The 24,838-nt window shown below is 43.4% G+C and overlaps 1 protein-coding gene across 1 annotated transcript; it reads right to left on the bottom strand.

Annotated features, from left to right (window-relative positions):
* Positions 1-997: 997 nt before the first annotated feature.
* Positions 998-24,309, bottom strand: GPR37 (G protein-coupled receptor 37). The gene is made up of 2 exons (XM_079785503.1): positions 22,784-24,309; positions 998-2,277 (listed from the first exon to the last, which is right to left on the bottom strand). The coding sequence occupies exons 1-2, from the start codon at positions 23,825-23,827 to the stop codon at positions 1,459-1,461; spliced, it is 1,863 nt and encodes a 620-aa protein (XP_079641629.1). The 5' UTR covers positions 23,828-24,309; the 3' UTR covers positions 998-1,458.
* Positions 24,310-24,838: the final 529 nt, after the last annotated feature.

Raw genomic sequence — 24,838 nt, 5'->3', positions numbered from 1 at the left:
GTATCTTTATTTTTCTAGCACTAAAATGTAATGATTTAAAAAAACACCACGTTATAACCTAAAAGAAAGACGGTGCTACTCAGCTATGCCAAACAGTGCCGAAACTGACCAGCAGAAAGCACAGAGGGTGGTTTCCAGCCAGAACATAGGATTCCCCGCTCCGCCTTTTCTGAGCACACAGACACTGTTCCACACTGCCACGCTGTGTCACCAGGTCACTGTCTCTGCCATCGGATTCAGACATGTGTCCCACCTGCCAGGCATGCTACACAGCTGCTGCAACTTGAACTCCTTAAGGAATTCAAATTCTTCAGATGGAGAGGGTTTGCTTTTTGTTGGAAGTTTACGGAATGCCAATTCAAAGGTAGCATTTGAATATTCAAGTGTTCTAATCAAGATATATAAATATTTTATTACTCCACTACTGTTCTTTCAGTCTACTTATAGACATGAAATCACACAGATTTAATCAAGTTCATTGTTTAAAAGGAGAGAAATTAGCATTCAGAGTGCTTCACATAACAGTCACAGCGCTGCAGAGGTCAGTGTTCAGAGAGAAGTGGGTGACAAGTGCATTGTATTTTAGTCCTTAATTCAGCTCATTATTCCTTATAGTAAACCCTACAGGTCTACATGCTAGTTGAAAGATAAATTAAAAACAAAAACAAAAAGATAGTTTCTTCCTACTCTGCTGTCTGCTTATTTGTATTTTGTAAATATTTGGAAGTAATTTTACATCTGTATCTAAATATTAAAATACAATTTCTTTTAACATAGGATATAGTTTTCTGAGCCATGCATATAAAACAGTACTACGGTATTAAGAAGACTTTATAACACAGTGATGACCTGCCTTAAAGGAAAATAAAATTATAAAACACTAAGGCCATTTTTAAATTGTGCGTAGAACCAGTGATTGTGCATTTAAGGCAATTAAAAGATTTATTGAAAGTTGGTTAAAAGTAGATCGACAATGGTATTAAAGAATAAAGTGTCATTTATTTGGTGCTACTTTGTGAATGTTTCTTATCTACAAATCATCTCATGATATAGTATATATACAATATACTTTCAATTACAACTCAAACATAATATAACCTACAAAATCACATGGCTATCATCAACATACAGTGATTATATTTTGAAAAGAAAGAAAATTAGCAATGCGTTAGGGTGCGAGAACTTTTTTTTTTCCCCCAAAAGAAAATATTAGCACCGTACCAGATAAACATTATCTAAAACTATTGGCCTCCTCAGACTTCTTAAATAACTAAATATAAACCTTTTTTTTTTTTCCCAAAGCACAAATATTAATTTGCAAAATCAGTTCTACGGCAGTTAATAGTTCTCTCTTTTGTCTGCATGTCTTTCCCAGTCAGGAAAAAAATAGGAAGTAAAAACTTTCCCAGGGTATGAAAAAAATAAAAAATAAAAAAATCGAAGCAAACCCAACGTCCTTCAGCAATGGGTTCCGACGGAAGCGAAGGTGGACATTTCGCGGCGGATGGTGCTGAACGGGGACAGCTCCAGCTCGGTGGTGTACTCGTTGTCGTTGTCGTCGCTGGCGGCGGCCGAGGACTTGTGCGCGCACTCGTCGCAGCAGCAGCAGCAGCACTCCAGGAAGGCCCTGCTGAAGGGCTTGCACAGGCAGAAGAGGACGACCGGGGTGACGCAGGACTTGAAGAACAGCAGGAACTGGCTGATGATGTGCAGAAGGTCCACGGTCTGCCGGGAGACCCCGGTGGCCATGTAGGCGGTCACGATGTTGTAGATGTTCTCGGGAATGATGCAGAACCCGTACAGGATGGTCAGGGCCACCACCGTGCAGTTCATCTGGCTCTCCAGCTGGATCTGCCGCTTGTTCCCGCGGGTGCAGGCTTTCTCCGCTTGGCGGATTTTCCGCGCCGTCACCAAGGAGCAGGTGATGGTGAACAGCGTGGGCAAACAGAAGTAACAGCCGAAATACCACCAGAGCCTGGCGCCGTCGTAGGTGAGGGCCAAGACGTAGATGGTGTCGGGCAGGTCCGGGGAGATCTTGATGACGCAGCGCTCCGCGGGGGCGCGGCCACTGAAGCCCGAGTCCTCCTGGCTCAGCTGGCGAAGGACGACTTCGGGAAGCGCCAACAGGAGAGCGCCCACCCATATGACAGCCAGCTTGGCGGTTGTGGAGGAGCAGTTTTCTATCATCTCATAGTACATCTGCACGTTGGTGGCAGCCCGGAAGCGGTCTATGCACAGGGCGCATAAGGTGAAGGTCGTGACTCCCAGCGAGGCAACCTGTGGGAGGAACACAGAATACGGGTCATATCACTGTAAGAAGGAAAATTGAAAATGAGGGGGGGAAATGTAATGCAGTGATGGGCAACCTTTTGAGCTTGGTGTGTCAAACTTCGCCAAAAAACTGAGCATAACTCGGGTAGTGTGTCACTTTGAGGAAAAAAAACATTATTTCGCAAATGTTTCATCCTCAGGAGCAGCAAATGTTTCATCCTCGGCATGCGGCTGCCTCAGCGGCCGCGTGTCATCAGAAATGGCTACACGATAGGTTCGCCATCACTGATGTAGTGGTTCAGAGGCATAGAGTCAAAAAGTTTTAGAGCTGGAAGGATCTGTAAAGGTCATTTAGTCCAACACCATTTTATCCTTTATAATAAAAGGCTAATATGCAAATAGACCAAACGGGGGAACAACCGAACAACCGGTCGCTATGACGTGCGCTGACCACCAGGGGGATATAGTGGGCGTTGGCAGCAGGTGGTAGAGTGTGGAACATGGTGGGCATCAGCTACGGCGGGATGGTGGAGCAGGTGAGCAGGGGCGCCAGACCAAGGTGGGGCACCAGTCACTGTCATCTGGTCGAGCCTCTGGTGGTTACTGAAAATTCTTTGCTCCTGCACACCGTGGTCCTGCCCGGTGCTCGCATCTGCTGCCGGTGCTAGCCCCACTGACGCCCAGCGCCAGGCCCCATCGCTCGGCGTCGTTAGCAGGTCTGAGTGGCGGCTGCTGGCCCCGATCGCCCCTGAGGGCTTCTCCACCTCCCCCTGCTCCTGAGGGGCAATCAGGGCAGCAGCTGCTGCTTGCACCCGCTGCTGGCGCTGGCCCCAATCACTCTGCGCCTTCAGCGGGTGCGAGGAGGGCTGGCACCGTCAGTGAGTGGGAGCAGCAGCGGCAGAAGCAGGGCTGCTGGCAGACAGGGGACCAGGAGCCACGGCAAGAGGGGCTGAGACCCATCCCTGTGCCCACTGCAGCTTTAAGATCCACAGCTCCTTTCAAGGTGCACAAATTAGTGCACTGGGCCCCTAATTATAGATAAGAACACAGAAACCCCAAGAATTTCAGTCACCATGAAAATGCCTGCCACCAGTCGGGCTAGAGAAGGAGTAAGGATCACTGAGTGTATCCCATTGTCATTAGTGAAGAAGATGGCCATGTTGTCCAGTGTGAGGGTCATTAGCATGCCTTACACACAGCAGATGTTCAAGAGCTATTGTTTCCAACAAACTAGATATGAGTAGAGATCTCTTCCAATTTCTCCTAAATATAAATGGAAGTATTTTAATATTATTGTTTGCATATATCTATGGGAAACAAAAAAGGGAAATTCTCCAGAGGTCATAATCAAAGAGAAAACAAACTTCAAACAGGTCAGTAAACTCCCCCCCCCCCCATTCCCCTTCACCCACGGGCTCCAACCCCAACCCCCACCCCATGCTGCACATTTGCCCTAGCGGCATCTGCTAATCCTGATGAGATTTCCAAGTCATTTAAACCAGAAGGATGGGTCCAGGTGCGTAAGTACATAGATAGTAAACAAAACTGTGGCCACTGGGAGTGGGGATTAGGTCAAAGATTCCTTGTGAATTTAGAAAGCCCCGAATAGTGACATTTCATGGTTATAAAGAGAAAAAACAACAACAATCAAGCCAGATAGTGGGGGAACCTGTCTGGATTTTAGGATTTGGTTCTAGGTGAATTGGGGAGTTGAAGGGGATGGGCAAATTCCAACCAGAAGCCTGAATTCACACTGGACTAGAGCCAGAAATCACACCAGCTACGTGGCTCAGAGAAACCCACAATGCAGTTTAAAACTGTCCCAGGCACTGGAAAAGTGAACATGAAGTCACTTTAAAACCAGCCTCAAAGAAATCACACAGCTAAAGTTCCAGGGAACGTGAATTCACAATTAAAAATCCCAATATGGCTCTGGCTGGTGTGTATCAGTTGGTTGAACTAGTCCTGCACTGAAAGGTCACTGGTTCAATTCCGGTCAGGGCACACACCCAGGTTGTGGTTTAGTCCCTGGTTGGGGTGCGTATGGGAGGCAACTGATGGATTTTTTCTCTCTCTCTCTCCCTCTCCCTTCTCTCTCTACCATCAATAAATACATATTTTAAAATAAATAAACAAATAATAAAATCACAATATGCACCAATCCACCACTCTGAGCTCATGTGCCAAAGGAAAAAAGTTACAGAATCAGACAGAAGTGCAATTATCATGAAATAAATATGCTCATCAAATTGAAAGAAATATGAGATAATGAGGGGACATCAAAGAAAATAGGAGATATAAAAAATAACCATGAAAAAAAAAGCAAAAAGAAACCAGATAGAATGTCTAAATACTCAGCCACAGGAAAACTTCAGATCCGAAAACACTGATGCTGACCACATAGAGCACTGTATTCAAAGAAGAACTGCTCTTACACCCATATGGTCTAGACATCTCAATAAGTCAAGTTGAAAGTTAAGAACCAAAAACATGTACATATTTTTTTCACACAGAGGCTTTTACAAGAATAAAAATACATGTTCCTAGTGCAAACATACTCATTCAATATTCTATATAAAATATTTATTGAACATCATACAGATCCTATATAATAAAGAAGTAATATGCAAATTGACCATCACTCCAACACACAAGCTGGCCATCCCCATGTGGACACAAGATGGCCACCACAGATGGCCTGCAGGGGAGGGCAGTTGGGAGGGACCAGGCCTACAAGGGAGGGCAGTTGGGGGCAACCAGGCCTACAGGAGAGGACAGTTGGGGGCGACCAGGCCGACAGAGGAGGGCAGTTAGGGGTGACCAGGCTGGCAAGGGAGGGTAATTGGGGGTGACCAGGCCTGCAGGGGAGGGCAGTTAGGGGTGACCAGGCTGGCAGGGGAGAAGTTAAGCATCGATCAGGCTGGCAGGGGAGAAGTTAAGCATCGATCAGGCTGGCAGGGAAGTGGTTAGGGGGTGATCAGGCTGGCAAGCAGAAGTGGTTAGGAACAATCAGGCAGGCAGGCAGGCAGGCAGGCAGGCGAGCAGTTGGGAGCCAGCAGTCCTGGATTGTGAGAGGGATGTCCGACTGCCCGTTTAGGCCCGATCCCAGGGACAGGCAGTTGGACATCCCTGGAGGGGTTCCAGATTGGAGAGGGTGCAGGCTGAATTGAGGGACACCCCCTCATGCATGAATTTTGTGCACCGTGCCTCTAGTACTCTACTAAGGGACATAGGCATACATTAAACACAAGCACACATTTATTAATAGTGACTCTATACCCAGTACTCTGCCAGATATTGGGGATATAGAAAGGAATAAGAAGCAGTTTTCTCACTCAAGGAGGCCATAGTCAACCAAGAAGGGGGAAGCTGGTTCTTACAGTGACCATCTGGCAGCATCAAATTTACTCAACCATTTTGGGGGAAATGGAAGTGATTTAATGTTTAATAAATGTGGTCATTAATCCTGGAGAGTGTCATGCTAAGTGAAATAAGTCAGTCAGAGAAAGACAAGTATCACATGATCTCACTCATAAGTGGAATCTAAGTAACAAAATAAACTGATGAACAGAGTGGGTCCACAGACATAGAAGCATGGAACAGAGTGAGGAATCTTGGAGGGAAGGTGAAGGAGGGTGGGTGGGCGGGAAGTAATCAGCCAATAACCTTGTCTGCATACATGCATAACCATGGCCACAGACACTGGGACGGTGAGGGCCTGGAACGGGGAATGGGAGCAGGCTGGAGGGGGTTAATGGGGGACATATGCAACACTTTCAACAATAAAGGATTATTTAAAAATAAATAAATAAATGTGGTCATTATTTATATATTTAATCAAGGACAATAAATACAAGGTAAAATATTCATAAGGATTAAGAGAAAACAGGAGACTAAAAGAAAACTCCCTACATAGATGGCATGGTTTGGGTTAAACCCCAGGCACCTGGGTATATGCATTTCCTTTGCCCTCTGCTAGTGGAAATGTGTAAGAAGCACAGCTATAGGTCATGCCTTGGCAGGGACTACATATATATGATGTAAATATCTAATTTTTCAGAACTCAAAGGGATCATGTTGACAAAAGGAAAGCCATTTGTTATAACAATTTTAGCACTCAAACCATGAGTTGTTTACGTACTGCATTCAAGCTGTCACTCGCCCCAGAACATGGTAACTTGCCTTGTGGATTTTATTTTTTTTTGAGAGAAAATAAGTTTATTTTCAGAACAATATTCAGAGTCAAGAGGGTTTTTCTTAAACAAATTACTAACGGAAACCGCCACCAGATAATTGCTTGCCTGTAGTCTCAGCTATAGGCAAGGTTTTAATGGTAGTAACTGTTACATGAAAGTTCCATTTAAATCCTTTTTTTTTTTTTTTTTTTTTTGGTAACTTCAGTAAAGTTTAGAAAAATGCCACCTGTCTTCTCTGTGTGATCTTCTGTTGGGCTACATTTTGGTGAAAGCCAGCAGCGTCTTATAAATGATTATACCTATCATCTTTGTAGCAAGAGCATTTTTCTTCTGTAAAGTTCTAGATTTCCCCCAGAATTCTTCACTGTTACACATCTTTGGGAATTACTTGCAGGTTTTTGATAGCTGCCCAATGTCATTCCAATTAAGAAAAGAGAAGATCTGCAGGATTATGTTGGCAGGCGTGCGAACCAACAAATCAAATTTTCCCTGACACAGATTCAAAGAATAATTCAGTTCTTTCCCAAACACGTTCTGCATCTGCCCGTGCAGTCTGGGCTCAGCAGGAAATCTTTGTGGTGTTTCCTCAATCTCTCTGGTTCCAGACGGAGCGAAATTATCCATGACTTCCAGATGACCTCAGTTTTGGTGACAACGGGGTGGTGGAAGTCCTGCTCAGAGAGAGACCCTGGCTTTCAATCTCATACACAATGTTGGGCAGAAGTCATGGTCTCCTCCTGCAGCTCCAGCATCCAGCAAGTCTTCTGGATCCTGAGAGTTCCAACATCAAGTTGTCTCTCCTCTTCTTACACTCTACACATTAGTCAGTGTCTACTACTTCTAATATGGAAAATAAGGACATTGTACCCATGCCCTGACCATTCTCCTGTTGGTGAAGACAGTCTGAAAATGAGATATAATGAGGGGGTTCAAGTATGTGAAAAGCAAAAATGAAGAAATAATATGACTAACAATGGTCTAGGTCAGTGGAGATCAAGAGGTCTTGATGGAGTTTATAACCACAATTCCTATTTAACAAAATCTTCAGAAAGTATCCCATAAACAATATAAGAAATATCAATCTAATGTGACTAATAAAGTCATCTTTATATTCATGTTTTAAAAATTAATCCTCAAATTAATAAGTTTACCTTGATGGAAATTTATTTTGAGCTTTTAGCATCGATGCCAAAAGCTCAAAATAATTTTTAAAATTGAAGTCTAGCCCTACCCGGTTTGGCTCAGTGGATCAAGTATCGGCCTGCGGACCAAAGGGTCCCAGGTTCCATTTCAGTCAAGGGCCCATACTGGTACCTTGGTTTCAGGCTCCTCTCTGGCCCCGGCCCCAATCAGGGTGCATGCAGGAGGCAGCCAAACCAACACATGTGTTTCTCTCATATCGATGTTCCTCTCTGTCTTTCCCTCTCTCTCCCACTCTCCCTAAAAATCAATGGAAAAATATCCTCGAGTGAGGATTAACAACAACAACAAAATTGAGGTCTACACTGTGCGACTGTCTATGATCAGATTATTTTTTTTAAACATCAGTAATTGTCACATTTGAATGAAAATCTGAGAAGGACTTGGCATTTTCTGAAAGTCTACATCAAACAGTATTATATAGAAATTGCAGTACATATTCTATTTTAGAGACTTTTGAAACTTTTCATTTACATTTTAGCTTTTGAAATATTTTGGTTCACTTTCCTATAAAAAGATAAAACAAAACAAAAATTCCAAATTATCAAATATGCATAAATCCTCAGCATGGCTTTCTGCGCGGTCTTCACTAATGCAGATGTTTCTGCACGTTTGCCTGTCACTCTATAGCGCAAGTCAGTCCACAAATACAAAGCTACAAAGATGCTGTGCACTCTCTAAATTAGGAATAACATTTCTATGAAAAGAATAGCTTGGTGACATAAAAATACTAGCGACTCTAAAGAGAGGCAATCTCTCAGAGGCTCAAAACATCTATTTTCTTGGTAGTTTTCTGTCATTACTTACAAAGAACACACCCGGGATAGCATCTTCTCCCCAATTACTCTCCCTAATTTTAAATCTAGAGATTTAAAATCTGGATCAATTATCACAAGAGCTAGCTAGCATTTGCATACCTAACCACAAGTCAGTTGCAAAGCATTTCTTGAGAGGTAATAACAAATGAATGTGGGTGGACATACATTAAGACTGGTGTGTTTGATGGCCACTCCTAGATATCAGAAGCTGTGCTACACACCCACTCTTACTTAGAAGATGTTCACTGCTTCGAAAGCAAAACAGGGCTTCCTCGGGTTGTGTGTATTTCATCTCCCATGATAACAAAAGCCAGGACACATTTTAAGCAAGATTTACATGTGCTCCAACGTTTTGTTCGGCAACTCTTCTCCACTGTTCCCATTTGAAGATGCTCAGTTCTGCAGCCATGGTCCCAAAAGCTGTAGCCCTGAGTCGGAACCTCAGACATGTCTGATCTGTAATATTCTTGATGATTCATGGGTTGAGGGAACCTCAATTTTCCCAATTTCCCCAATTTTCCCAGACTAATTTCAGGAAGCTCCTGCATCCCGCTCCCTGTTTTCAAATCGGACTTCTCTTGATAGTATTCTCTGTCATCAAGATCCAGCGGAAAGAGGGTGAACTGTCCAGGAAGGTCGCAAGAGCTACAGAGAGGTTATTAAAGGAGCCTCCAAGGAAAATGCTGCCCCAAATGCAGACAGCGCTTACAAAGCAGTTGCCACAGCAACCTCAGCCCAATGCCAGTCCTAGATGTCTGTCTGCTCCCTCCTGCCATCACTGCCTGCAGTGTTTTTACTTCACATATTTTTTCCCCATAAATTCACGTATGCACTCAATTGTATGAGGTGAGAGAACCGTAAAGGTACAAAGTCCATGCTCAGTACTTTCCCAAAACATTTACAGAAAGCTTTAAACATCTGTAAAGAATAAACTTCATACCTCAGATATTAATTGATAAAAGTCACTTGGATAATGGATAATGGGCTAATTTCTGCTTACTCAGATATGAAATGTATCCATGTAATTAAAACTGCTAAACGTTGGGGTAACATGAAAATATTTCTATCACAATTTTTAAATATACTTGTTTACATACAGCTCATTAGAAATTCTATCAAGATGAATGGTGCAATTATATATAATTATAAAACTGTATCATGAATACTGGATCTTCTGCATTTAATGACCATATCTGATTGCTAAAATTCAATATCGCTATGAGATATGCTCTTGGGAGTAAAGCTGTTAAGCACTAGCTTAGACGGTTAGTTCTTTGAAGCAACATCCTGAGAGATGAAATGAGTAAGATGCAATCTCTTATTAATTAAACTGCAATGGGAGGAATAATTAACATCCACAAAAGCAGAACGGTAAACACTTTGAATAGACAAGGCTATTAATTTTGAGCCTCAACCTCAGAGGAAAGCTGGACGTAGAAATGTTTAACTACAGGGGGAAAGAAGATACTGGGCATTTTCAGGGGATTGGCATCAAAACACAGAAACAAGAAGAATCAAAACAAACAACTCTAAAATCTTTCTTTCAAACAGAGTTGTTCTATCCCAGAGTCACAGCAGTAACGGTCCTCCCCACCCCTGCCAGGGCAGCATCGGAACAGGGAGGCTGGGGGGCTGCAGCATTGCTTCAAGGCACCCACAGGTGCAGGCAGGGAAAGTCCAGCTCTCTGGTGGGAAAGCGGCAGCTCCTGTGTCAAATGGCCTCCCCAGTCGGTGAGGTTCCTGATGCCAGACAAACCTCCCCTCGTGAGATAACCTGGTCCACCATATTCACTTGGTGCTACATTAAATCCCTGCTCATTCAAAAAGATATGAACAAAGAGCATACACTTTATGAAAGACATTCACCTGTGAAGATCCTGTGTTAGCTATTGCTCCATTTCTCAGAAGCTTACTGCAGACACATAAGAAAGCATTGTGGCTCTGGCTGGTGTGGTTCAGTTGGTTGGAGTATTGTCCAGTGTACCGAAGGGTCATGGGTTCAATTCCTGGTCAGGGCACATACCCAGGTTGTGGGTGAAATCCCAAGTCGGGGTGCATGCTGGAGGCAACAGATTGATGTTTCTCTCTCACATCAATGTTTCTCTCTCTCTCTCTCTCTCTCTCTCTCTCTCTCTCTCTCTCTCTCTCTCTCTTTCTCTCTCCTTTCCTATCTCTCTAAAATCAATAAAAGCGTGTCTTCATGTGAGGATTAAAAATATTAAAAAAAAGAAGAAAGTATTATGATTGAGAGGAAGCTGTGAAACAGAAACACAGATCACATAAGGTCCAACTCTTAATCATGTCAAGAGTATCTTTTACTAAACCTTCTCATAGAAATCAGTGATAACTCTAGTGGGATAAAATAGACCAATGTAATTCTTTTTTAAAAATATATATTTTTATGGATTTCAGAGAAGAAGAGGGGGGGAGAGAGAGATAAACATCCATGGTGAGAGAGAATCATTGATAGGCTGCCTCCTGCACGCCCCCTATTGGGGATCAAGCCTGCACCCTAGGCATGTGCCCTGATTGTGACCTCCTGGTTCATAGGACGACGATCAACAACTGAATCACACCAGCAAGGCTAGACCAATGTACTTCTAAGCAAAATTTCTTTCATATGAAATTAAATCTACATGCTTTAAGTACACAAAGCCACCGGAATACACTGATTTTTACAAAATAGGGAAATTTCTAACCAAAGTCATGACAATTGTACTCTAGCCTAACATATTTTACCTCAAAAAGATGTTTAAGTGCATCTATTTCTGTGCTATCCTTTGTTTACAAGTAACTCTCCAAACAAGGGCATTATTGTTAAGGAAACCCATTCATTTGGGCCATGAATGATTATCTATTATGAGTCCGTGGTTACAGGCCTAACAATCAAGTCAGGAAAAAAAGCAGGAGGAGCACAGGGTAGCGTTTTCCTTTGAAAACTCTAAATGGCTGCAGCTTATATGCCTCTGGCTTCCTCCTGCATTTTCCATAATCCTGTTCCTTTCAGCACTTTAGGGCAACTTCCCCAGGAAGAGACACTGCTTTGAGCACCAGTGGGGACAGCGTGTTTTTCAGAGCCACTGTTTATCAGACAGCTTTGAATGAGATGGCCTTTATCTAAAGGTCTTCATTTCAGAGTGCGTGCAAACCAGGGTCCTACGGCAGTGACACACTTCCACTAGTGTTTCCGAACCACACAGAGTGCGGAGGAGTGATGTGCCTCACCCCCACCAGCAGCACACATCTCTGAAATGAAATAGAGCTCTTCACAGACACTCTCCTTTTACCAGCATCACAGATCAATCTGATACACCACATATCCTAAATGTCCATTTATTTCACTGGTGCCCAATCTAGTTCATCTATATATGATCTCAATGTCACGGGGAAAAATATTTTGAAGGCATTAACTGTCATTACTGCCTCATTCTCCTCCTTCCTCTGTCTTGCTTATGCCTGGTAAAATGCTCTTACTTATTTTAAAAGCAATTGAGACTATTTAAAAGCCAACATATCACCCCCAAACTTGTCTTGATTCTGTAAATCTTTCTTTACCGTTATAGTCGCATCTTGACATAAGGTTTCCTACCAATTGTGACTTCTGAGTTTTGTAACAATATATTTCTTTTGTAGTAAAAAGAAATGTTTAATATAACTCATCTAAAATGTTATAATTTAATTATAAGTATAATTAAATGCTCATTAGTATAAAAATGCAAATGAAGCAAGGTTAATATCATTTGTCCTAAGATGAAAAAGCCATCTATTGGAAACAACAGGTCTTACGGGAGTTATATGTTCCATAATCATTCTCAATAACTAGAAATTCATTTCAAAACATAATATTTACCCCAACCCACAGTCCAGTTTTCAATGCTTGGTATTATTGTGATATTTCTCATCAATCGTCAAGTTACCTAGAATTTCATTTTTTTACCTTGGGATTCTGATGAGTTTCTAAAGAATAAGTAACAAATGTGTTCCCTGTGTCTAATGACATCGATTTGCATGATGGCAAACCTACACTGAAAACAAAATTAGAGTTGGCCTCCTCCATTTGCGCTTGTGTAATTAAGATTTGAAGATACCGATAAACCATATTTGAAGACAAAATTTCTCTGTAAATTTTCTTGGTAGTCTATTCAGAAGTAGTACTCATGCTCATTCAAACCTCTTACAAAAGACAAATATCTCTAAATCTCACAACTTGTTGTGAATTGATTAACAGGATGTTCTTCCTATATGGGAGTGATGTGACCCAAGGAGAAGATAGTAAAAGTAGGAGGAAAGGCAGAAAGTAGAGAAAGAAGAGGAGGGAGTAAAAGCGTGGCCCTAAGTACAGTCACAGATATAATAAAAATGAATCACTCCAGGCAGAGATCAAATCAATGACCTTGGCCTCATTAATGCTATGAACCACTGAAATGTGCTGACAAGTAACACTGAAAACTACTATACATTCACAAACTAAAAATATTCTGTCTCAAGAATAAGCCTGGTACTGCGATTATATTCTGGGTTTAATGGGAAGTATCTATACCTACTTTGCAAATGGGAAGACCCCATAGTTGAGGTTGCCAAGATCCCTTCCTCCACTCCACCTTGAAATTTTAGATGAGATCATCTCTTCTGGCACGAAGAATACCATTCTAATTAGGATACTTAAGAGTTAGTCTTGGCAATAAAGTTGAGTTAATTATGGGATGTTGGAGGTCAATTCTTGGGAAGTAAAAGGACAGGAGGAACCCTGGGGATGGGAGAAGAAGTGCAGCGACAGAGACAAACCTCACTGCACAGCAGCCCGTCCATCTGTCTCCCCACAGTCCGCATCCCAAACGCAGATCCCTGTGTGTCCAATATGACACTGTTGAGTCTAGTTGCAGCACACAGGAAGAGCTATTAAAGGTGGAAACATTCTATCAAGGACCAGGCAGCCTAAGGGCCAAGGACAAGGAAGACCCATACCTACTCCACCTTGGGTAGACATCTAAGCTCAGATCTATTTTGCTTCTGCAGACATATTTGATTCCTTTTTTCTCTTGAAGGATGCTTTGTAGACACTTGACAGCCCTCAGAAACTCAGGATAAGTCCTCACTCTGACTGTGTGCTTGAGAGATTAATCCAGTTCTTGGAAAAGCATTCTTCATGTTCTCCTTCCCACCACTCAGTGATAGGGTCTAAAGTGCCTCCTAAGTCAGCCTTTCTTCCTAGGTTCTCTAAGGTCAAACTAAATAATAGGTATGCCATTAAGATTTTCAGAAGGAAGGGACTCAGTGTAATGTACTATTATTACATTGCTACATAAGCTAGTCAAATAAAATTTTAAAATTTGATTTAATTAATGTCCTATGGTTAATAAGGATGGTTATCTCAGAAATTATATTCTAAATAATAACTAAATATTTAAGAATATTTAGAATAATTCTGTTTTCTAAACAAAATTTAGAAAAGACTGTCATATCGATTAAATAATTTTGCCAATTATTCTTGTAGGTCTCCTATGCCAGGAGAGGTTGAGAAAATAAGAATGCAGGAGTTAAAATATTTTCATTGATGTAACTTTTCGCCACAGTATGGCATTTATGATGACTAACTGTAAAAAAAATTATTCAAAAAGAATTAGAGGGAGCACAGTTTTCACTTTAATTTTTCTTTGATCATAACCAAGTATAATTGTGAACTGACCTATTCCAGGGCCATTCCTGAACTTCCATAATACCTTGTTTAAACCTTTGTGATAGTTTTCATCACGTGGGAAAACATTATTTTACTTTCCCATAACATTAGTAGCAGTGACTCCTCTATGTTATTCATCTCTGGACACTTTTTCAGCTCTTCCCCTCCCCCTTACACTCCAGTCCCCTCCTAACATAGTGTCTATCATAGAAAAAAGAAGCCAAATATTTGATGAATGAATGTATATTGAATAAATGAATGAATGACATATATGGAAAGGGATGATAGAAAATGAACTATTCAAACTGTTCTTTAGTCAGTTATTGGGTGCTGCTGTTCCATATATAATCCTTAAAAACTGAATGCCAACTAATATTTCTAGAAGGGAGATAAAGAAAAATCATGTTCGTGTTTATACCTCATTGACAAGCTGTAGAAAAGTATGACATTCTTCTTACAATCAATAGTTGAAAAAATTATTTGAATTTCACATTTGAATATCATAAAGTTTTTATTTCTTACATGGAACCCAAATTCAGTAAACTTCACCATACACTGTTCATGCATGGAATTATAAATAAGAGCATACTCTATAGCATTTTTTTCCTTTCTGTGGGAGTTATCAGCTAAATATTTTCATTTTCATGGGAATGCAGAACATAATTATAAAGGGATTAATGGGAAGCATTAAATATTTTTTAAGCACCATTCTCACACACTGAGTCTATTTTCCCTGAGAATATTAGTAACTTTCAAATTGCTCATAAAACTGTATGTTTCCACTTAAAAGTCCATTAGAATACCTAATGGCTAATCCAACACTCAAGCAAATTTACCATCTGCCAAGATCAATGTGCTATTACATGAATGTAGGGACTCAAGGGAAACCTGTGAAGAATTGCCTACCTGTGTGGTATTATCATCTTCTGCTCTCAGTACCTTCCTTTCTTACCCGTTGGTGCTTACAATCTTTAAAGCAATGAAAGGGCCATTTGTTTCATTCACTTTAAAGCCAGTATTTCTAAAGCCACTGGGAGAAACTGGCTCTTTTCATCACAAGAGATTCTAGACCTTTCACAAATCATTTCTAGTCCAGAGACCCTGGTGAAATGCATTCCCTTTATTCATTTGCCACCCTCACGCAGGAATCTGTATCCAAGTAAAAGTGAAAAATACAGTTAGAGCTGGAATTATCTTAGAACTATTTGATGTCTTCTGCCCTACCACACACCATGAAGGTGTGATTTCTTTAAACTAAGGATTCTATATAATTCAAAACCTCCCATTAAGGTCCAAAGAAATAAATACTTAGCAGTGAATCTGTTTCAGAGGATACATTGACTCTGGTTGGCTTCAATCAAGTAATGAGCAAAGAGCTATTTCACTTGCCACGTTCAATGCCTGAATATTGGCTTTAACCATTTGTTAGATGGTGTGATAGGAAACTCCTCTGCCATTCTTCTACTGTAATCCAGACCTCTATTCCATCTCTCTCTGTGTCTCTCTGTCTATCTCTCTATCTCATCTGTCTCTATCTCTATCCCTAACTCTAGTTTTATCTTCCCCTCTTTCTCTCTCTCCACATACAAATCTTGATTTGAGTATAGTTTTTGTCTGATGACTATCCCATAAACCAGTTTAAAATAATGTGTATGTTAGGATGCCTTCTCTCCTATCCCCCTTTCATACCACTCCATCTTCCCTTGGTCCTTATGGGGCTTATCACTAAGCCACAAAGCATCATAATCCTGGAATAAAAAGGAAGCAGTTAGTCCTGACCAGCATTCTCAGTGGTTAGAGCATTGGCCTGAGCTCTGAAGGGTCTCCGGTTCGATATCTGGTCAAGGACACATACCTGGGTTGTAGGTTCAATCCCTAAGGCCCCAGCCTGGGTGTGTTCTGGAGGTAACCAATCGATATGTCTCTCTCACATCCATGTTTCTCTCTCTCATTCTCTCTTCCCCTTCCAACCTCCTTCCACTCTCTTAAAATATATATATATATATATAAAATAAAAGAGTAATATGCAGATTGACCATCACTCCAACACACAATATGGCTGCCCCCATGTGGTAAAGATCTTGCCCCCATGTGGACACAAGATGGCCACCACAAGATGGCCAGCAGGGGAGGACAGTTGGGAGGCACCAGGCCTGCAAGGGAGGGCAGTTGGAGGCAATCAACCCTGCAGGGGAGGGCAGTTAGGGGTGACCAGGCTGGCAGAGGAGGGAAGTTGGGGGCAAACAGGCTGGCAGGGGAGCAGTTAGGTATCAATCAGGCTGGCAGCGGAGTGGTTAGGGGGTGATCAGGCTGGCAGGCAGAAGCGGTTAGGGGCAATCAGGCAGGCAGCAGGCGAGCAGTTGGGAGCCAGCAGTCCTGGATTGTCAGAGGGATGTCCGACTGCCCTCGAGGGGTCCCAGATTGGAGAGGGTGCAGGCTGGGCTGAGGGACACCCCCCCCCCGTGCACGAATTTCGTGCACCGGGCCTCTAGTATATATATATATATCAATGGAAAAAAATACTCTCCAATGAGGATTAAGAAAAAGGAAGAAGCTAAGTTATCAACTACAAGTGTTCCCAGTATATTTCCACTCAAAGCAATATTAAATATGATAAAATTTCCTTTCTAGTGATAGATCCTGGAGATTGGGTGCTCTCCTCAAGCCTATGTCAACAAATTGAAATAAAAAGAACAGTTGAATACAAATTGCAAAAATCTATAATTTCTGCTGAAGAAATGTCTCCTATTTTTCTATACAAACCCACCCCCACCCCCAAATTCCACTACCTCCTTAAGATTCCGCTAATCCTCACACTGTAGAAAAAAAAAAAAGAACTGTGATAAAAAATGAAAATAATGCAAAAGAGGAGATTTATAAAGATCAATAAAAATGCATTGTGGTTACTATGGAAAACAGTATGGAGGTTCCTCAAACATTTCAAAATAGAACTACCATATGATCTAGCAATTCCACTTCTAGGAAATTATCTAAAGAAAACAAAAGTACTAAACTGAAAAGATATACACCCTCATGTTTATTGCAGCATACAATTACCAAGATAATGGAAACAACCTAAGTATCCATTGACAGATAAATGAATAAAAAAGACGTGGCATATATATAGGGCCCAGTGCACGAATTCGTGCACGTTGAAAGGAACTGTGGGCTGTGAGGCTGCAGTAGGCACAGGGGCAGGTCTTGGCCCATCCTGTGCACCCCCACCTGGCCCCTCCTGCCACAGCCCCCAGTCCTCTGTCTGCCGGCAGCCCCGCTCCTGCTGCTATCGCTCCCATGCACTTACAGCGCTGGCCCCGCTCGCACCCGCTGATGGTGTGGAATGATTGGGGCTGGCACCGTCAGTGGGTACGAGCAGCGGCTGCTGCCCCGATCGCCCCTCAGGAACAGGGGGAAGTGGAGAAGCCCTCACACCTGCTGATGGCACCAAGTGATTGGGACTAGTGCTGGGAACCAGCAGTGGGTGCGAGCGGTGGCTGTGGGTGCGAGTGGAGCTGGCGCTGGCAGCAGGTGCGAGCGCTGGACGGGACTGCAGCATGCAGGAGCAAAGAATTTTCAGTAACCACCGGAGGCTCGCCCCAATGACAGCGACCAGTGCCCTGCCTTGGTCTGGTGGCCCCCCCCTTCACCTGCTCCACCATCCTGCCATGGCCAACGCCTGCCATGTTCCTCACATGCTCCCTGGTGGTCAGCACACGTCATAGCGACCGGTTGTTCATTTGTTCCGCCATTCGGTCTATTTGCATATTAGCCTTTTATTATATAGGAGGATATATATATATATATATATATATATATATATACATATATATATATATATATATACACACACACACACATACATAATGGGATATTATTCAGGCATAAAAAAGAATAAAATCTTTCCATATGCAACAGCATGGATGGGTCTCAAGGGCATTATGCTAAGTGAAATAACTCACACAGAAAGACAAATATTGCATGACTACACTTATATATGGAATCAAAACAAAACAAAACAAAACAAAAACAAAATTAAAACAAACAAGTTCATAAACTGATTGATGGATGCCAGAGGCAGGAGTAGGGGTCAGGGTGGAAGAGATGATTGAAGGGGATCAAAGGTTCAAACTTCCAGTAATAAATAAATGCATTATGAATGTAATGCACAGCATGGTTATAATAGGTAATAGTACTGTATCACATATTTGAAAGCTGCTAAGAAAGTAAATATTACAAGTTCTCATCACAAGAAAATATTGGTAACTATGTAATATGAGAAGTATTAACTAGACTTGTTGTAGTGATTATTTTACAATGTATATAAATATCAAATCATTATGTTGTATACCTGAAACTAATATAATGTTATATGTCAATAATACCTCAATAAAAATAAATTATGGATAAAATTTTAAAATGAGAAATATTAGAAATAACACTGAAAATAGAAAAAATGGTAAATCCTACATTGTAAATCAATAAGAGGGTGTGTGGTAAAAAAAAAAAAAAAAAAGAAAGGAAGGAAAATAGCCAACAAATAAATATAAGTGAAGAAAAGGCAAATGCTAGATAATAAAAGGAGGTACAATCTCAAATAATTTTTAGAAGTCTTGTGGTCAAGAGGAAAATGATTGGGAAGAGACGGGTTTTGGAGAAAGTTTAAACGAATGTTTGATTTCTTTAAACCCTCATTTGTTTAAAGTTGTAATGTTCTTCACTAATCTAAAACACTTTGTGATTTAAAGAACATAAAATATAACTTATAGAACTTTACTTGATCACTAAAATAATTATGTTTTAAAAGTGCAGTTGTCTAGGGTTATTGTAATTTTAAAAAATTTAATGCTACCAACTATAGAATCTTACTGTCAATTTATGAGAAACAAGATGAAACTTCTAAAATAATAAAAGCATAATATGCTAATTAGACCAGGTGTCCTTCTGGACGACCTTCCAGACCAAGTAGGGGCTGCGAGGGAAGCCTGGGTCCCAGGTGCCAGAGGGAAGCCAGTGCCGGCAGTTGGGGGAAGGAAGGCCTTCTCTTGCACATATTTCGTGCATCGGGCCTCTAGTAATATAAGAAGCTATAAATGCCATCATATACCAATTGCAGCCTATTATCTTATAATCATCTATTGGGTATAGAAATATTTTTTAAAGACGCCAAAGAACAGAAAGAAAAATGAATGTACTCAAGGAACACTTTTGCCTCAAAGATGTTAGTTTAATAGTAAACACCAACATCAAGTGTTGAAACAAAGAGTCTGATTGCGACTGACTCGGTACACTAGTATATACTTAGGATGGTCATTTCTTTTCTCTGAGCCTCATGTTTCATCTTTAAGATCAAGGAGTTGGATTAAAATGCCATCTGATTGTAATTTAACATGATAATTCAAAAGCTACTGTGGTGGAGGCTGTGGTTCCCCACCCAGATTGCCGCCCTAATGAAGTGCTGATTCACCCAACCACTAGCACTACTGGTGGTTGATGGCTCTTAACTGCATCCCTCTCTAGAAATTGCCCTTGACCAAAGAGATCCACCCAGCTCAAGGTTGTGCCCCCTTTCTGGGAGCCACTTGTATCCAATGACTGGTCCATTAGGGGACATGGAGTGTGGGCCCTCGTGCCTCCATTCAGGATGTCTCTGCAGGGCCACCTCAGACCTGGGGCTCCCTGTGGTCTTTGTGGCATCTGCATCACAGTTCAGCTTCTCCTTCTGCCCAGTCCCGCATGCTCCATTCCCTACTCGGCACTGAACTTGCGTGTGTACCCCAACATACTTCCTGCAAGCAAATTCCCACATTAGGGTCTGTTTTGGGGGAAACCTGAGATGGAACAGGCACTAAATGTATCTCTGTGACTTCTGTGAAAATAACAGTGTCTCCTGGATGCAGAAATTCTTTATTTTTGGGTTTTGGACTGTACTTATTGTCATAATCAGGAATTATGAAGCTGTTAGTAGTCCAGTACAATAGGTCCTCGGGTTCCGTCGTAGATATGTTCCTACACTGTGACAAAACGTGATTTTTGCCATAAGTCGGAACCCACATACATAAGCACCTATGTCACTCACATGGAGCACATACACAGCAGTAATGAAGTGAAACAGTAAAATAATTTAAAAGAAAGATAACAATTCCTGACTTTTACTTGTGGTAAATAAATAATAAAAAACATAAAGCACATATGTACATATGTCGAAATGACGGAACTTCCCTACATCCATCCGACCATCTGACCAACCGACCGACTGGCCAGTACATATGACCAGCACTGGCAATTTAAAAATAAACGTTGACTCGCACATGTGCAGTACATATAAAGCTCTTAGTGGCGCCAACTGCACGTGTGTGTTTTGATCTGTCATTGTTGATCATGAATTTGGTTGTTTTTGTGGACATTTCTATTACAGAGAAAGGGCAAATAGCGATATTAAAATATTTCTTCTAATTAATTTTCTTTCCATGTGCACGAATCCATGCACCAGGCCACTAGTGTATATAATAAGAGGTAAAAACAAGTATTCTTAAGGAGCAGAGAATTAAATTGGAAGATGAAATACAAATGAAAGTATAGGACATATTTTTTAAAACTTCTTAGAATTAGAATGAAAATGAAAACCCATACATCAGGCGTCCTCAAACTATGGCCCGCGGGCCACATGTGGGTGTTTTTTGCTGTTTTGTTTTTTTACTTCAAAATAAGATATGTGCAGTGTGCATAGGAATTTGTTCATAGTTTTTTTTAAAACTATAGTCCAGCCCTCCAACGGTCTGAGGGACAGTGAACTGGCCCCCTGTTTAAAAAGTTTGAGGACCCCTGCCATACATAATAAATACTATTGCTCACAATTTATAGGTCTCATTAATTTAACCAATTTTTGTGTGAATTCGATGGAATTCTTTTCTTTTAAAGTTTTTTTTTCAAGAACTTTGGTAAAAATGTTTCTTTCCCCAGTTCCTTTTTTTCTGTCTTCTTTATTACTTTTTCCTCTAATGATAAAGGTTTCTTCACGTCCAATACATATGCCTTTCCTATTGGAGTAACTCCCCTGTTCATTTTACAGTTTACTATTGCCTCTTCTTTACATATTTTTATTTCTTCTACATTCTTAAACAAAAGAAATTTTGAATTGAAATGGACCTTGAAAAGGCAATTGGTAGACACATATTCACTAACATAAATTCAACTGCCTCCTCTGCAATTCAACATCGGATGGTCTACCAAATAAACTGGATATTTTAGAGCTCCTTGGAGCTTGGCAACAAGAGAAATCCTGGATCCTGGTAAAGTAGGAACAGCTGATTTAGCAAGCATGGCATGATCCTGCATCTGATCCCTGCCAGGATAACACAGGGTCTTATTTACTGACTCTTGTCTTGGTCCTTCTAAGTAGGTACTGTTTCTGTGTACTTATCCCCTAGCCTTAGGCCCTGGAACAATGTTGAACATAGTGTCACTGGCCCTGGTGCCAGACAGGATCAGGGGCTCTGGAATATTTACAGTTTCCCTTCTTCTGCTTCCATAAATGAAACAAGCAGTATGAATGGAGGAAATCAAGGGCCAGCTGGCTAAAGACACAACTGGCAACAAAGCACTTGGGCTCCTTCCAAGAGCTGGTGTTTAAAGAGAGGCCATTTAAAGAGCACGTTCCAGCTGCCACAAGAACAGTGCAGGACACTAGCTGTAGGATGAAACAGTCAAATTTTACGCAGAAAGATTTTCGTTTCCAAAGTTTAGAACCTATTATATATGTGCCCCTCTTCTTAAAAAATCTTCTAGTTTTAGAGTCAACCCCTTAAAATAGCCAATGGCAAATGGCATACATATATACTTTGAGAATGTTCAATAAATCCTGTCCCAGGATGGCCAAAGTGTTATTTTTGCTTAAGCTCATTCATACAAAAATAAATAAAAGTGTTGAGAAATTGAGGAGGAAACAGAAACAAGACATGACACGAGAGTTTAGATGGGACAGCATGGCAGACAGCCGAAGACACTTAAACTAATTTGGGAGGTTATTAATATACCATGAGGCCAACCGGCAAACAAAGAAAGGCAGGTTTCCTTTGTTGAATAAAATATTGCTCCTATTTTGATATTTAAGAAAAAAAAAATGCAATGATCTCTTGAGGGGAAACATCATCTTGGAGCCCGGAAACCTAGAAGACAAATGATACAGGTTTTTTCCTTGCTGGGTTCTGAGCATGGCAACCATGCGCTGGCCCTTTATTAACTCTGGAACCTCTGCTTGGTGCCAAATCAGAAATACATGTGACACTCTAGTCAGGGAACTAAATTTAAAATCAAAACAATTCTACACATTATGAGATCATAATTACTGCACAATCTGGGAGCAGATGCGTTTGAAGGTGAGTGAACAAAGCTACCCCTCTTGATAGACAGATGATAGATGATGATGATAGATAGATAGATGATAGATAGATAGATAGATAGATAGATAGATAGATAGATAGATGATAGATAATTGGCAAGAGAAATGAAGGGGAAAGTGAAGGGGTTCAACAGTCAGGTAGGGACCTGGAGCAGCCGTCCTGATACTACAAAACCCGGAAGTGGGTAAAGCCAATAGTGTGAGACCCTCTGGAAGGCATTACCTCGATGTAGGGCACAATCTTGCAGGAGAAATCTTCCAGCAGCCACTTCTTGGTCAGCTCGTGAAAGATGACGAGTGGGAGGCAGAAGAAGATGATGAGGAAGTCCCAGAAGGCCAGGTTGGCCAAGAGGGCGTTGGAGATGCTCCGCATGTAGTAGTTGTGACACACGATGCACATCACCGCCAGGTTGCCAATGATGCCGGTCCCGAAGATCACCACCGACAAACACATGACCGCGTACGCTCCGTACGACTCCTGGGTCAGCGGGTAGAAGGGGTTCTTCAGGCGCAAGCGCCGGTTGGTGCTGTTTCGCCGGCGGGGATCCTCGCGTTCGCGGAGCCCTTCACCCGAGGACCCGTTCTGAGCCAGCGCCCTCCCGGGGGGCGCGATCATCCGCCCTTCGCGCCCCGGTGGTCCGCTGACCGTCCTGGAGGGGGAGTCGTGGCGGGACCCTTGGTGTCTCCCGGCTCTCCTTGGCCAGTAATAAAGGTCCCCGGCTCCGGGTTCCGTCCTCACACCGGGCTCCTGGCTGCGCCCGAACATGCCAGCGCCTCCAGGACCCTTCTCCTTTTCCTCTGAGGTCTGAAGGAAGAGCTGGAGACCGGTGGGGTTCCCTCTCCCCAGAGGTCCAGGGGGCTCCGGACCCCGGGCACCTCTCCACCTCCGGGCGCCAGGGGGTCTGGCTGGAGGTCCCGAGGGCTCCGCCGCCGACGCCTCCGCCCCTCTGCCCGCACCCGGGTCACCGCTCCGGGCCGCCGGCAGGTCCCACGGGGGCGCCACGCGCACCGCGGCTTCCCGCTCCCCCTCCCTGGGCGCGCGGCTTAGCGGAGGGGCTCCCGCGGGATGACCCGGCCCCCAAGCGTCCCTGCTGCGCCGCTGGCTCAATGTAGGTGAGCAGCTCTCCCCCAGACAAGTTTCGTTCCTGGGCGCAGGGGCGGACCCGCGAGCAGTAGAGGCAGAAACCTTGAGCAGGAGCAGGAGCAGGAGCTGGAGCAGGAGCAGCGACCGCGAGGTGCGGGCGAGAGGCGCGCTCCGGCCCGGCATGGCTCGGTGAGGGTGCGCCCGGCAGCCGCGGCTCCAGCTTAGGACCGACACCTGCTGCCTAAGTTGCTGCAGAGAGTTAGACACATGTCACAGACGGCCGCCCGGAGAGCGGGGAACGGGAGATTACCCGGAGCTTGGGGGGGATGGGATTGGGGGGGTCACCGCCCTCCGGCGCTACGATCCTTCCTCGTCTGGCGTCCGGTGCATTTCTCAGCCAAATCCAACCCGAGCGCTGCGAACCCCCAAGGCTCCGAGAGGGACTCTCTGCTCCCGGTGGCTGACCTTGAAAAGTTGCAACCGACACCTGACTGTGGATTCAATGTTGCGCCTGAGAGGAGCCCGGACGAAGCCCCACGCTCCGCCCTGCCTTGGGGCGATTGCCTTCTCGGTAACGGTTGCTCTGCCTATTTACATCCTGGCGATGCAGCTTCTGCAGGAGCCGGCGAGGTGAGCTAAGGGGAAGAGTTCACCTCCTTCTGACGACTAGTAGCTGCAAGCCCGTTCCCCGCTCGCTGGAAACAGGTTGCAAAACAGCCAGCCGCTGCACAGCTGCGCCCAGGAAACTCTTGCCCCCCCGCCCCCCCGCCCCCCCTAACCCAGGCGACTTGCGAGGCCACAGCTGCCGGGGAGAATCGGGACTCGAAACCCGCAGCCACTGTCAAAGTTGCTTCTCCTCCAGCTCAAAGTTGACCAGGAGGAGGCGCGGGCTGCCGGGCGGCGAGTCCCCGCCGAGAAGGGAATCGGGGGAGGGGGAAGGGAGGGGAGGGCGGGCGCTGCTCCTCCGTGGACGGTGCCGGCGGCCACAGGAGCTTGTTGCTGCGACAGCCGGTGCAGCCCGGGCGGAGAGTGTGGTGCCTGGAACCGCCGCGGGCGAGGCGGTGCCGGGCCGGGAAGGGGGCGGTGGCCCGGCCTCTCCCCGCGGCTCCAGCCGCTGCGCGCGCCCGCGACCCCTAGCGCCCCGCGCTCTGCCTCCTCCCCCGCGCCGGCCTCCTCCGAAAGATGCTGGTTTGT

The sequence above is a fragment of the Cnephaeus nilssonii genome, assembly GCF_951640355.1.
Source record: "Cnephaeus nilssonii genome assembly, chromosome: 12".
NCBI lineage: Eukaryota > Metazoa > Chordata > Mammalia > Chiroptera > Vespertilionidae > Cnephaeus > Cnephaeus nilssonii.
The sequence above is the reverse complement of the archived record's forward strand: the minus strand, read 5'-3'. Positions and strand labels throughout refer to the sequence as shown.